Consider the following 13,781-nt stretch of genomic DNA (forward strand, 5'->3'; position numbering starts at 1 on the left):
CAGCAAACTTGTCTACATTACACTCAGTCCCTTCTTTCAAGTCGTTAATATAGATTGTAAATAGTTGGGGTCCCAGCACTGATCCCTGCGGTACCCCACTAGTTACTGGTTGCCAACCCAAGAATGAACCATTTCTCCCAACTCTCTGTTTTCTGTTAATTAGCCAATCCTCTATCCATGCTAATATATTACCCCCAACCCCGTGAACTTTTATCTTGTGCAGTAACCTTTTATGTGGCACCTTGTCAAATGCCTTCTGGAAATTCAAATATACCACATCCATTGGTTCCCCTTTAACCACCCTGTCCGTTACATTCTCAAAGAATTCCAGAAAATTTGTCAAACGTGACTTCCCCTTCATAAATCCATGCTGACTCTGCCTGACTGAATTGTTTTTACAAATGTCCTGCTACTGCTTCTTTAATAATGGACTCCAGCATTTTCCCAACCACAGATGTTAGACTAACTGGTCTATAGTTTCCTGCTTTTTGTCTGCCTCCTTATTAAATAGGGCTGTTACATTTGCAGTTTTCCAATCTGCTGGGACCTCCCCAGAATCCAGGGAATTTTGGTAAATTACAACCAATGCATCCACTATCCCTGCCGCTACTTCTCTTAAGACCCTAGGGTGCAAGCCATCAGGTCCAGGGGATTTATCCACCTTTAGTCCCATTATCTTACTGAGTACCACCTCCTTAGTGATTGTGATTGTGTTAAGTTCCTCCCCACCTATAGCCCCTTGACTATCCGCTGTTGGGATATTTTTAGTGTCCTCTACCGTTAAGACTGATACAAAATATTTGTTCAGAGTTCCTGCCATCTCCATGTTCCCCATCACTAATTCCCCGGTCTCGTCCTCTAAGGGACCAACATTTACTTTAGCCACTCTTTTCCTATTTATATACTGTAGAAACTCTTGCTATCTGTTTTTATATTTCGAGCTAGTTTACTTTCATAGTCTATCTTCCCGTTCTTAATCATTTTTTTAATCATTCTTTGCTGGCTTTTAAAAGCTTCCCAATCTTCTGCCCTCCCACTAGTTTTGGCCACTTTGTATACCCTTGTTTTTAATTGGATACCGTCCTTTATTTCTTTAGTTAGCCACGGATGGCTATCTTTTCTCTTACACCCTTTCCTCCTCACCGAAATATATTTTTCTTGCGAGTTATGAACAGGCTGGGGCTCTTTCCTCTCGAAAAGAGAAGGCCGAGGGAGTGACCTGATAGAGGTCTTTTAAGATAATGAAAGGCTTTGATAAAGTCGCCGTAGAGAGGGTGTTTCCACTTGCAGACGAGATCAGAACAAGAGGCCATAAATATAAGACCGTCATTAATAAATCCAATAGGTCCCAGGGAGTGGTGAGAATGTGGAACTCGCTGCCACAGGGAGTGGTTGGGACAATACCGCCCACCAAAAATCTTATCGATCTCAGTCCTAAATATATTAACTGACTCCCAGCATCCACAGCCTTGTTTGAGGAATGGGGACGGGTGAGTGAGGGGGCTGTAGGATTCCAGAATTCTACAGGACACAGATTTTGTTCTGTCTCTGTCTACACAATCAAATCCTTTAATCATCGTAAACACCTCAATTAGATCACCCCTTGATCTTCTATGTTCAAGGGAATACGAGCTAGGTTTATGCAATGTCCTCATAATTTAACCCTTTTAGCCGCAGTATTGCTCTGGTGAATCTGCGCTGCTGCCCCTCCAAGGCCAATATATCCTTCCTGGTGTGGAGCCGAGAACTGAACCCAGTTTCCTGATGGGGTCTGACCAGAGCTCTATACAACTGCAGGATAACTTCCACCCCTCTGTATTCCAGTCCCCGAGATAAAGGCCAACATTCCATGAGCCTTGTCAATTATTTTGTACCTGTCCATTAGCTTTTAGTAATTCTGTATTTGGCCCCCTGAATCCCTCGGCTTCCCCACAGTTCCTAGCATTATGCCATTTAGAAACTACCCGGATCGATCTTTCTCGGGTCCAAAGTGGACGACCTCACACGTTCCACGTTGAACTCCATCTGCCACAGGTTTGCCCACTCACTGAATCGGTAAATGTCCCTTTGCGACTTCCCACTCCCAGCTACACCACTTACTGTGCTACCTAACTTGGTGTTGTCAGCAAACCTGGATATCCGGCTCTGTATTCTTCATCTAAATCAACGATAAATACAGTGAGAAGCTGAGGCCCCGACACTGATCCCTGGGGACACCACCAGTCACATCCCGCCAATTAGAGTTTGCTCCCTTTCTCCCCACTCTGCCTCCCAACCAACTACCAATTCCATGCGCTTTCATTTTTGCTAATCTCTTATGTGGAAGTTTATCGAATGCCTTCTGGAAGCCCACATAGACAACATCCATAGACACTCCTTGTCCACTGTGATTGTAACCTCAAAATATTCAACTCGTCAGACATAACCCACCCTTCACAAATCCATGCTGACTCTATGCTCAACTCATACTTGTCCCACTGATGATAGATTCCAGTAACTTCCCCACAACTAACCTTGGACTGTAGTTTCCTGGTTTCTCTCTCCCATCTGAACTAAATAATGGAGCGACATTTGTAACTTGCCAATCCAATGGCACATTCCTGAGAGCTTTAGAAGGTTCTGCCACTGAAACCCTGTTCCAAACTTTTGTTACCTCCAGACTCAATTATTCTAACACGCTCCTGGCTGGATTCCCATCTTCCACCCTCATCCAAAACTCAGCTGCCCCGTGTCCTAACTCGCACTGAGTCCCGCTCACCCATCACCCCCTGTGCTCACTGCCCCGTGTCCTAACTCGCACCGAGTCCCGCTCACCCATCACCCCCTGTGCTCACTGCCCCGTGTCCTAACTCGCACCAAGTCCCGATCACCCATCACCCCCTGTGCTCACTGCCCCGTGTCCTAACTCGCACTGAGTCCCGCTCACCCATCACCCCCTGTGCTCACTGCCCCGTGTCCTAACTCGCACTGAGTCCCGCTCACCCATCACCCCCTGTGCTCACTGCCCCGTGTCCTAACTCGCACTGAGTCCCACTCACCCATCACCCCCTGTGCTCACTGCCCCGTGTCCTAACTCGCACGGAGTCCCACTCACCCATCACCCCCTGTGCTCACTGCCCCGTGTCCTAACTCGCACCGAGTCCCGCTCACCCATCACCCCCTGTGCTCACTGCCCCGTGTCCTAACTCGCACTGAGTCCCACTCACCCATCACCCCCTGTGCTCACTGCCCCGTGTCCTAACTCGCACCGAGTCCCGCTCACCCATCACCCCCTGTGCTCGCTGCCCCGTGTCCTAACTCGCACCCAGTCCCACTCACCCATCACCCCCTGTGCTCACTGCCCCGTGTCCTAACTCACACCCAGTCCCACTCACCCATCACCCCCTGTGCTCACTGCCCCGTGTCCTAACTCGCACCCAGTCCCGCTCACCCATCACCCCCTGTTCTCACTGCCCCGTGTCCTAACTCGCACCCAGTCCCGCTCACCCATCACCCCCTGTGCTTGCTGACCTAAATTGGCTTCCGATCCAGCAAAGCCTCGATTTTTAAATTCTCATCCTTATTTTCAAATCCCTCCTTGGCCTCGCCCCTCCCTATCTCTGTAATCTCCTCCAGTTCTACAACCGTCCAAGATTTCTGCGCTCCTCCAATTCTGGATCTTGAGCATCCCTGATAATAATCGCTCCACCATCGGTGGCCCTGCCTTCAGCTGCCTGGGTTCTAAGCTCTGGAATTCCCTCTCTCTACCTCTCTGCCTCTCGCTCTTCCTTTAAGACGCCCCTTAAAAACGACCTCTTTGATCAAGCTTTTGGTCACCTGCCCTAATGTCTACCAGGTGGCTCGGTGTCAAATTTTATTTGATAATCGCTCCTGTGAAGCAGCTCGGGACGTTTTACTACATTAAAGGTGCTATATAAATGCAGTTTTCTGTTGTTGTGGGGCATGAGGAACACTGCCACTCCCAGCACACAAGAAAGCTGTAAAGGACACTTCTCTTCGAGGTCTCCGCTGGTCCTGATCGCTGTTCCCGGCAGGTTTGGCTGAGTCAGGGAACCACGGGTCAGGCCTCGGGTTACAATTGCAGATTGTCCCGATTACATCTTCGGAGCCCGGTCTCCATATTTAAAGGGACGCTGCTGGCTCAGGAAAGTGTGTCATTTAAAAATGGTCAAATCGGGGAGGAGGAGAGTGGCGAAGTGCAGCGCTGCATTTTAACTCGCCCCCCCCCCCCCGCCGCTTCCTCCATGGTTTCTGCTCGGCAGGGCCTGTTAAAATCGCGGCCATGTGTTACTGGGTTTGTCAGTGGACGGAAAAGCAGGAGCACACGCCAAGGGGTCAAAGTTCGGTTGCTGCCGTCACTGGGGCATGAACGGCTGGGCGGCGGCATTACGCCCGATGGGAAATTCGCTTCTGTTTTCTCAAGGGCGCAAGGATTTGTCTCCCCGCCGACGACCGCCATGGGAATCCTGACGCCAGTTCGCGCGCCACGCCTCCTTGGTGCCCGTCTCGCCAAATTCACTTTTGCCGCCTCAGCTACCAGCTGGCGGCGATGACACCTGAAAAAGTTGACGTGCACAAGGCGGGGAAACAAATAGGGGGCGTTATTTACAGGGGGTTGCAGCTGGCCCAGAGCGCTCGTGGTGCATGCCGCGTTGGCTGCTCGCATAGTTCGAAGGTGCTGGCGTCCTGCGGCTACAGATTCCTAAGCTTCAGCAGCAGCATTTCAGAGACATTGCTGGGTTCAATACCGGATAAATTTGGAACCAGCATATTGCCGTTACCTCTGCAGTTATGGGGCAGTGATCGCACACCACATCATCCTGCGCCGAAGACATGAAAAGCACCGGCTTATGGCAAATGTAGATCCTCGCCAGAGGTGACACCCCAGAGGGCGGGGCAGGAGGCTGCACAGATACCGTGCACATCACTCTTACCGTGAGATGTCCGAGGACCAGTGCCGAAGAAGGCTGAGCTTCCGCGAGGAGGTGGTTACGGAGGTGTCACCTCCTGCAGACATACCTGGCTGCTGCCCTCGACACCAGGACCTCGCTGTCAGTGGCAGTGAAAGTGGCAGTCGCCCTCAACCTCTACGCTACTGGCTCCTTCCAGTCTCCTGTCGACGCTATATGCAACATCTCGCAGTTTGCAGTACATTGCTGCATTGGCCAGCTGACTGACGCTCTCCACACCAGACGAATGGACCACATAAAGTTCAGCATGTCCAGGGAAGAGCAGGATGAGCGCTCCCGTGGCTTTGCCGGGATAGCGGGCTTCCCCAGGGTTCAGGGAGCCATTGATTTGTACACACGTGGCGTTGAGGGATGCACCTCACAATGGCGAGGTGTTTCACAATCGAAAGGGATGACCACTCCCTCAACGTTCAGCTGGTCTGTGATCACAGGCAGATGATCCTCGCTCTCAGTGCCCGCCATGCTGCCTTTATCCTGCGGGAGAGCACTGTGACACGACTCTTCCAGCCACCATATGAAGTCCATGGCTGGCTCCCGGGCGACAAAGGATTATGGTGTGGTCACCTGGCTGATGACGCCCCTCCGCAATCCCACCATCCCTGGTGAGCAGGACTACAACACCAGCCCTACCACAACCCGGGCCATTATAGAGCAAACTATCGCCGTCCTGAAGCAGCGGTTCCGCTGCCTTGACCGCTCTGGAGGGGCATTTCAGTACTCACCTGATCGAGTCTCCATGTTCACTGCTGCATGCTGCCCAACCTGGCCATTATGAGGCCTCAGAAGGATAACGACGATGAGGAGGCAGCCTGACACTGCTGTGGCTGGAAGGGCTGCTCGTCAGAGACTCATCGCACTTCGATTCCAGTGAATGACTCCAGCCGGTACACCTCGGCATCTACTAAACACATCGCTCCCCACCCTGCAACCCTCCGTGTGTATAAACCACAGCACAATACTGTAAACTTTGGTTCAGAGACTAGGGTCGTGAACTTAAGGGAAAGTAACTTCGATGGTATGAGTCGTGAATTGGCTAGAATAGACTGGCGAGTGATACTTAAAGGGTTGACGGTGGATAGGCAATGGCAAACATTTAAAGATCACATGGATGAACTTCAACAATTGTACATCCCTGTCTGGAGTAAAAATACATCGGGAAAGCTGGCTCAACCGTGACTAACAAGGGAAATTAAGGATAGTGTTAAATCCAAGGAGGAGGCATATAAATTGGCCAGAAAAAGCAACAAACCTGAGGACTGGGAGAAATTTAGAATTCAGCAGAGGAGGACAAAGGGTTTAATTAGGAGGGGGAAAATAGAGTATGAGAGGAAGCTTGCTGGGAACATAAAAACTGACTGCAAAAGCTTTTATAGATATGTGAAGAGAAAAAGATTAGTGAAAACAAACATAGGTCCCTTGCAGTCAGATTCAGGTGACTTTATAATGGGGAACAAAGAAATGGCGGACCAGTTAAACAAATACTTTGGTTCTGTCTTCACGAAGGAAGACACAAATAACCTTCCGGAAATACTGGGGACAGAGGGTCTAGTGAGAAAGAGGAACTGAAGGAAATCCTTATTAGGCGGGAAATTGTGTTCGGGAAATTGATGGGATTGAAGGCCAATAAATCCCCGGGGCCTGATAGTCTGCATCCCAAAGTACTTAAGGAAGTGGCCCTAGAAATAGTGGATGCATTGGTGATCATTTTCCAACAGTCTATAGACTCTGGATCAGTTCCTATGGACTGGAGGATAGCTAATGTAACACCACTTTTTAAGAAAGGAGGGAGAGAGAAAACAGAATTATAGACCGGTTAGCCTGACATCAGTCGTGGGGAAAATGTTGGAATCAATTATTAAAGATGATATAGCAGCGCATTTTGAAAGCAGCGATGGGATTGGTCCAAGTCAGCATGGATTTATGAAAGGGAAATCCTGCTTGACAAAACTTCTAGAATTTTTTGAGGATGTAACTAGTAGAGTGGACAAGGGAGAACCAGTGGAAGAGGTGTATTTGGACTATCAAAAGGCCTTTGACAAGGTCCCGCACAAGAGATTAGTGTGCAAAATTAAAGCACATGATATTGGGGGTAATGTATTGACGTGGATCGAGAACTGGTTGGCAGACAGGAAGCAGAGAGTTGGGATAAATGGGTCCTTTTCAGAATGGCAGGCAGTGACTAGTGGGGTGCCGCAGGGCTCAGTGCTGGGACCCCAGCTATTTACAATAGACATTAATGATTTTGATGAAGGAATTGAGTGTAATATCTCCAAGTTTGCAGATGACACTGGGTGGCGGTGTGAGCTGTGAGGAGGACGCTAAGAGGCTGAAGGGTGACTTGGACAGGTTAGGTGAGTGGGCAAATGCATGACAGATTCAGTATAACGTGGATAAATGTGAGGTTATCCACTTTGGTGGCAAAAACAGGAAGGCAGAATATTACCTGAATGGCAGCAGATTAGGAAAAGGGGAGGTGTAACGAGACCTGGGTGTCATGGTACATCAGTCATTGAAAGTTGGCGTGCAGGTACAGCAGGCGGTGAAGAAGGCAAATGGTATATTGGCCTTCACAGCGAGAGGATTTGAGTATAGGAGCAGGGAGGTCTTACTGCAGTTGTACAGGGCCTTGATGAGGCCTCACCTGGAATATTGTGTTCAGTTTTGGTCTCCTAATCTGAGGAAGGACGTTCTTGCTATTGAGGGAGTGCAGTGAAGGTTCACCAGACTGATTCCCGGGATGGCAGGACTGACATATGAGGAGAGACTGGATCGACTGGGCCTGTATTCACTGGAGTTTAGAAGGATGAGAGGGGATCTCATAAAAACATATAAAAGTCTGACGGGACGGGACAGGTTAGATGCAGGAAGAATGTTCCCGATGTTGGGGAAGTCCAGAACCAGAGGACACAGTCTAAGGATAAGGGGTAGGCCATTTAGGACCGAGATGAGGAGAAATATCTTCACTCAGAGAGTTGTTAACCTGTGGAATTCCCTTCCGCAGAGAGTTGTTGTTGCCAGTTCATTGGATATATTCAAGAGGGAGTTAGATGTGGCCCTTACGGCTAAAGGGATCAAGGGGTATGGAGAGAAAGCAGGAAAGGGGTACTGAAGGAATGATCAGCCATGATCTTATTGAATGGCGGTGCAGGCTCGAAGGGCCAAATGGCCTACTCCTGCACCTAGTTTCTATGTTTCTGTTTAACACATAAACCATGGTGTGCTGAAAACAAGCACAAGACATCACCTTCATCCCCAACAAATAATCATACCCACAAGACTCCTTCAAACATTCTCAACGATATCCAAATTCAACTATTGACATCAGTTCATTTTCCAACAAGGTGCCGTCTCTGGCAACTAGCAAACAATTGTTTCTTCATTCATCCAAGTGCAACAATTTACATCAACTCACATTCCAACAAGCTCGCCATCTCTGGTGACTATCAAGCAATGGTTTGCTGGGTCATACAAGTGCAACTAATTAAGTTCATATGTTAACATGTTGGATATGTAGCCACCTACCCACAGGTCTTTACTTGCTCGTGTACAGTGCTTTCCCACTCCTTTCCTTCTCCCCCTTCCCACGCCTCCTGTTCCTCCTCAATGGGGTCTCGGGGTCTGCAGCAAGGCTGGTAGTCGGTTGCTGACTTGGATCCGCAGCCACACATGATGGCCTAGCAGGACGTCACCGACCAGCTCGGGCCCTGGAAGGTCCTGCTGCGGACTGCTTCACCTCGGCATGGGCGGTAGCACTCTGGTGGATGGGTTGCAGAGATGCAAATGCGGAATGATATCATTCTGAGAGACGACATCACGTTCCATCAGGCCTGACACAGTGCTACCCCCACCCCCCCCCCCCCCCCCCCCCCGGGGCACAGCCTCAGCATCTGGAGTTATCTGGCTGAGCACAGATTGCTGCCGTACTTCGGCAAGGTTAGGTCCCCGTGGAACTGACGGGGCCCCAGACAGGATGGCAGTGGTCAGTGCGTCCGTGGAATCAAGTTGCCTCTGCATTAAGACTGACTGCAGCACACCACAGAGCTGAGTGATGCCACAACGCACCATGACATTACAGTCTGCAGGCCTACAATAGCATTGGCCTGGTGCTCACTGGACATTGCAACATCAGCCATAGCCCATGCCACCATGTCTGGGACCCCATGATAAGCATCCAACATCCATTGGTATCTATCAAGGATCGGCTTGATGGGCTGCTGAGAGGCATTCTCCACAGTTGAGGCGGACTCCTCCAACCTCACAGCTAGTCCGTCGAGAGTCTGGGGGCCCCTTGCCAAAACACCCAGCAGATCGCTGTGCATCCACAACGACTGGCGATATCCTCTAATTCGGGCTCATCATCAGACTGCTACTGAGCATCACTCAGGCGCACACTCACTCTCCGGGGAGCTGGCCCACTGATCTCCCCTCCCCCGTGGTGTTGCTGCGGGCCACTGTGTCCGGGTGCACCACCCAACTCCAGCTCCCCGACCACCCCTTCGTCAACAAAGCTGCTGGCCCCGCTTTCCGACACTGCTGGCTCCTGCAGCACAGCGAACGAGGTGTCCTCCTCCTGCTCCTCCACCAGTGGAAGACCCCGGTGTGTCTGGTTGATCATCTGAAAGCACAAACACATAGCAGAGTGGTTACCAGCAGGGGACGAGGCCAGGAGCGGCAAACACATTCGACAATGCCAGTCTCATGGCAAGAGCTGAAGGATTGTGATGTCAGGCCCAAGAGTCCTGGCGGATGCTGCAAGGACACGCAACGTCCCGTCACTGTCCCCAAGGGGGTCGGCCTCACCCACCGCCACGGCACCAACTCGAACACCTATCAGGGCCGAGACGCATTCCTCCAACGGAGTGAGGTCCTGGAGTTCCAAGTCCCCTCCTCCAGTCCTCATCTGCTCCCTGTGCTTTTGGGTGAGCTTCGCCTGTAAGATTAACGAGAACGTCTGAGTTAGAGCCCTTCTATCAGCGTGTCCCAAGTGCCTTACATAGTTTCGTCAATATTACTATATGAACGTCTTCACAGCTCGATGTAACTTCCATTCGCTGCATGGACTTGCTGTGGCAATGCTTGAATTCGGGGGCCAGGACCTAACAGCAACGGGGAGGCTACTGTCTTCGAGACGCATCGAAGACTGAGGAGTCAACAACATGAGGGGTGGGTCTGCAAAACCGAGTAGCAAGGTTAACAGCACATGCAGGCCCATGCAGTGGGTGAGGCTGCAAATGGGAATCTTCGATCTGGCCTCACCCAGGCAGAGCATGGATTCCCAAACAGAACATCGAGCAGAGAGTGCACAGTGAGATTCGAGCTTAGCATGGTGACGGTTCAAATGTAAGGTGCTCACCCTCACAAGCCGCATCAGGTCCTTCCCCTTTTGTCGGCATTGAGTGGCTGTCCTGGCCACCGTGCCACTGGCAGAGACTTGTGAGATTTCCCTCCATTGGCCTCTGTGAGTTAGTGCCCGCCACCTGGCCAGGGCATCGAGGAGAGTGTCCAGTGTGGCGTGCGAGAAGTGGTGGGTAACGCTGGCAAACTGCTGCCGGGTCTGAGTGATTGCGGAGGAAGCGACTATACCCACGGAGTGTTGAGGCGCCCAATCACGGCCTCGGTGGAACCCAGGCGGTGCCACCATGTCTGTGCCATGGCTCCAAATGCTGCTAAATGCCGGCTGTTGAGCCCACACTTAACGGCCCACTCAATGCCGCTCCCTGCCTCCAGGTAAGTGCAACACCAGGATTTCTTGCTGCAATCCACTTTTCAGCCAGCAGAACTGAATTTCGCGTTTGGGGCCCGCGCCTAACGCCTGGCGTTAAAAAATCCTCGAAGCCAGTGACACCGCCTCAAAATCGGCGGTACTGAATTTTGACCCGCAAGTGCCCGATACACTGTACTGCAAGAAGAAGTCCACTATCGTTCCAATCCATTGGGCGATGTCCGGCTCACAGCTTTACCAACACCGACCTCATCTTGGACACTGTCCAATCACAGAGTCTCCACACTCACCTCACCTTTTTGTCTTGAATATACTCAACGACTGAGCCTCCACAGGCCTCTGGAGCAGAGAATTCCAGAGATTCACCACCCTCTGAGTGAAGAAGTTTCTCCTCATCTCAGTCCTAAATGGCCGACCCCTTATCCTGGAACAGTGACCCCTGGTTCTAGACTCCCCAGCCCGGGGGAAACATCCTCCCTGCATCTACCCTGTCTATCCCTGTAAGAATTTTGTATGTTTCAATGAGATCACCTCTCATTCTTCTAAACTCTAGAGACTATAGGCCCAGTCTGCTCAATCTCTCCTCATAGGACAATCCCCCCATCCCAGGAATTGGTCTGGTGAACCTTCGCTGCACTCCCTCTATGGTAAGTATATCCTTCCTTAGGTAAGGAGACCAAAACTGTGCACAATACTCCAGCTGTGGTCTCACCCTATATAATTGCAGTTAGATGTCTTTACTCTTATACTCAAATCCTCTTGTAATAAGAGCAGGGAGGTTATGCTTGAACTGTATAAATCACTGGTTAGGCCACAACTGGAGTACTGCGTGCAGTTCTGGTCACCACATTACAGGAAAGATGTGATTGCACTGGAGAGGGTGCAGAGGAGATTTATCAGGATGTTGCCTGGACTGGAGAATTTTGGCGATGAGGAAAGATTGGAGATGCTGGGTCTGTTTTCATTGGAACAGAGGAGGCTGAGGGGAGACCTGATTGAGGTGTATAAAATTATGAGGGGCCTGGATAGAGTGGATAGGAAGGACCTGTTTCCCTTGGCAGAGGGGTCAACAACCAGGGGGCATAGATTTAAAGTAATTGAGGGGCGGTTTAGAGGAGAGATGAGGGGAAATTTCTTCACCCAGAGGGTGGTGGTTGTCTGGAACTCACTGCCTGAAAGGGTGGTAGAGGCAGAAACCCTCAGCACATTTAAAAAGTACTTGGATGTGCACCTGAAGTGCCGTAACCTACAGGGCTACGGACCAAGAGCTGGAAAGTGGGATGAGGCTGGATAGCTCTTGGTCGGCCGCCGAGGACACGATGGGCCGAAATGGCCTCCTTCCGTGTTGTAAATTTTTATGATTCTATGAAAGGCCAAGACACCATTTGCTTTCTTAATCACTTGCTGTACCCACATGTTAACTTTCAGTGATTGGTGTACAAGGACACCCAGGTCCCTCTGAACACCAACATTTCCCAATCTCTCACCATTTAAAAATACTCTGCTTTTCTATGTTTCTGACCAACGTGGATAACTTCACATTTCCCCACATTATATTCCATTTGCCATGTTCTTGCCCACTCACTCAGCCTGTCTAAAGCCACTTGAAGTCTCTTTGCATCCTCCTCACAACTTACATTCCCACCTAGCTTTGTATCATCAGCAAACTTGGATATATTACATTTGGTCCCCTCATCCAAATCATCAATATAGATTGTGAATAGCTGGGGCCCAAGCACTGATCCTTGAGGTACCCCACTAGTTACAGCCTGCCCACCCGAAAATGACCCGTTTATTCCTACTCTATGTTTTCTGTCTGTTAACCAATCCTCAATCCGTGCTAGTATATTACCCTAGACAATTACTTGACAATGTCCAATCACAGAGTCTCCTCACTGACCTCACATTGGGACAGTGTCCAATCACAAGAGTCTCCTCACTGATGGCCAATCACAGTCTCCTCACTGACCTCACGTTGGGACAGTGTCCAATCACAGAGTCCCCTCACTGACCTCACGTTGGGACAGTGTCCAATCACAGAGTCCCCTCACTGACCTCACGTTGGGACAGTGTCCAATCACAGAGTCCCCTCACTGACCTCACGTTGGGACTGCGTCCAATCACAGAGTCTCCATTTCCTTCCATTTTCTATCCAGTCTAGAATATATTACAGTGTAAAGTGTTCTCACTTCAACAATGCCCATGCTCCAGCTCACTAAATGGCACCATGGAAGTTTGTCCCCCCTGCCCCCCACCCTATATTTACTCGTTACTCGCCAATTGACTGGCAGTCAGTGTCCCAGACCTCAAAATGAATGTTCCTCCTGACCATTCGGTGCAGAGCAATACAAGTGTAGGGAGCAGGTTCAGAGAGTGGAGGAGCAGGAGGTTGAAGATTATCGCTTGAGCGTTGCTTCTAATTCTGTTCCAGATCTGAGTTACATCAGGTGGAATCCCGTCCATCTTTGTGAACAAGTCCTCAATGCCTGTGGCGAGAAGGTCGGGGCCTGCATTTTGTTGCAGTGTGAATGATATTGCCGCATGTGTGATACGTGTCCCCAGTTTGGGCTCAGTACCCGGCACGATGCCGTGCCTCAGACACTGACCTGGCTCTTTCTTCCCCAGAGATGTCTCCTCAGTGGAGGTGCTGATGAATTATCACCAAGGTCTCCGAGGGGAGGTTGAGGCGAGGCACAAGAAAGTCATGGCTTGCATCGAGCTGGGCAAGACACTGCTCACCAGTACGCACCAGCCTTCCGACGAGGTAATCGACAACCCAAGTAACGAATCACACCAGGACGACCCTCCTTCTCCAACACAGCCTGCTCCGCTCAACCGCTTCGCAATCCCTCTCACTTAAAAGCTGCATTCCCCCTTGTAGATAAACGGTAGTTATACTGTGAATAACCACCGACAGAACTAAACACACCTTCCCCTCCTGCCTAATGTGCGAGAGTGATAGTGCTTACACAACTGCTCCCACACTCCTTCCCCCGCCCCCACTACCCCCCTCCCCATCCTACGCCCGTCCCACGCCCCATCCCCTCCCCCTCCCCATCACACGCCCCTCTCCTCCCTCACCCCCTCTC

At 50.6% G+C, this 13,781-nt stretch overlaps 1 protein-coding gene across 1 annotated transcript in view; it reads left to right on the top strand.

The window, feature by feature from the left end:
- Positions 1-13,781, top strand: part of LOC139239112 (spectrin beta chain, non-erythrocytic 1-like) — a 563,409-nt gene that overhangs the window by 543,385 nt on the left and 6,243 nt on the right. Inside the window, exon 28 of the mRNA XM_070867634.1 lies at positions 13,318-13,456. Within this exon, the coding sequence (XP_070723735.1) occupies positions 13,318-13,456 (139 nt within the window). The remainder of the gene's footprint in view (positions 1-13,317; positions 13,457-13,781) is intronic.

Source organism: Pristiophorus japonicus, chromosome 26 (genome assembly GCF_044704955.1).
Source record: "Pristiophorus japonicus isolate sPriJap1 chromosome 26, sPriJap1.hap1, whole genome shotgun sequence".
Lineage (NCBI taxonomy): Eukaryota > Metazoa > Chordata > Chondrichthyes > Pristiophoridae > Pristiophorus > Pristiophorus japonicus.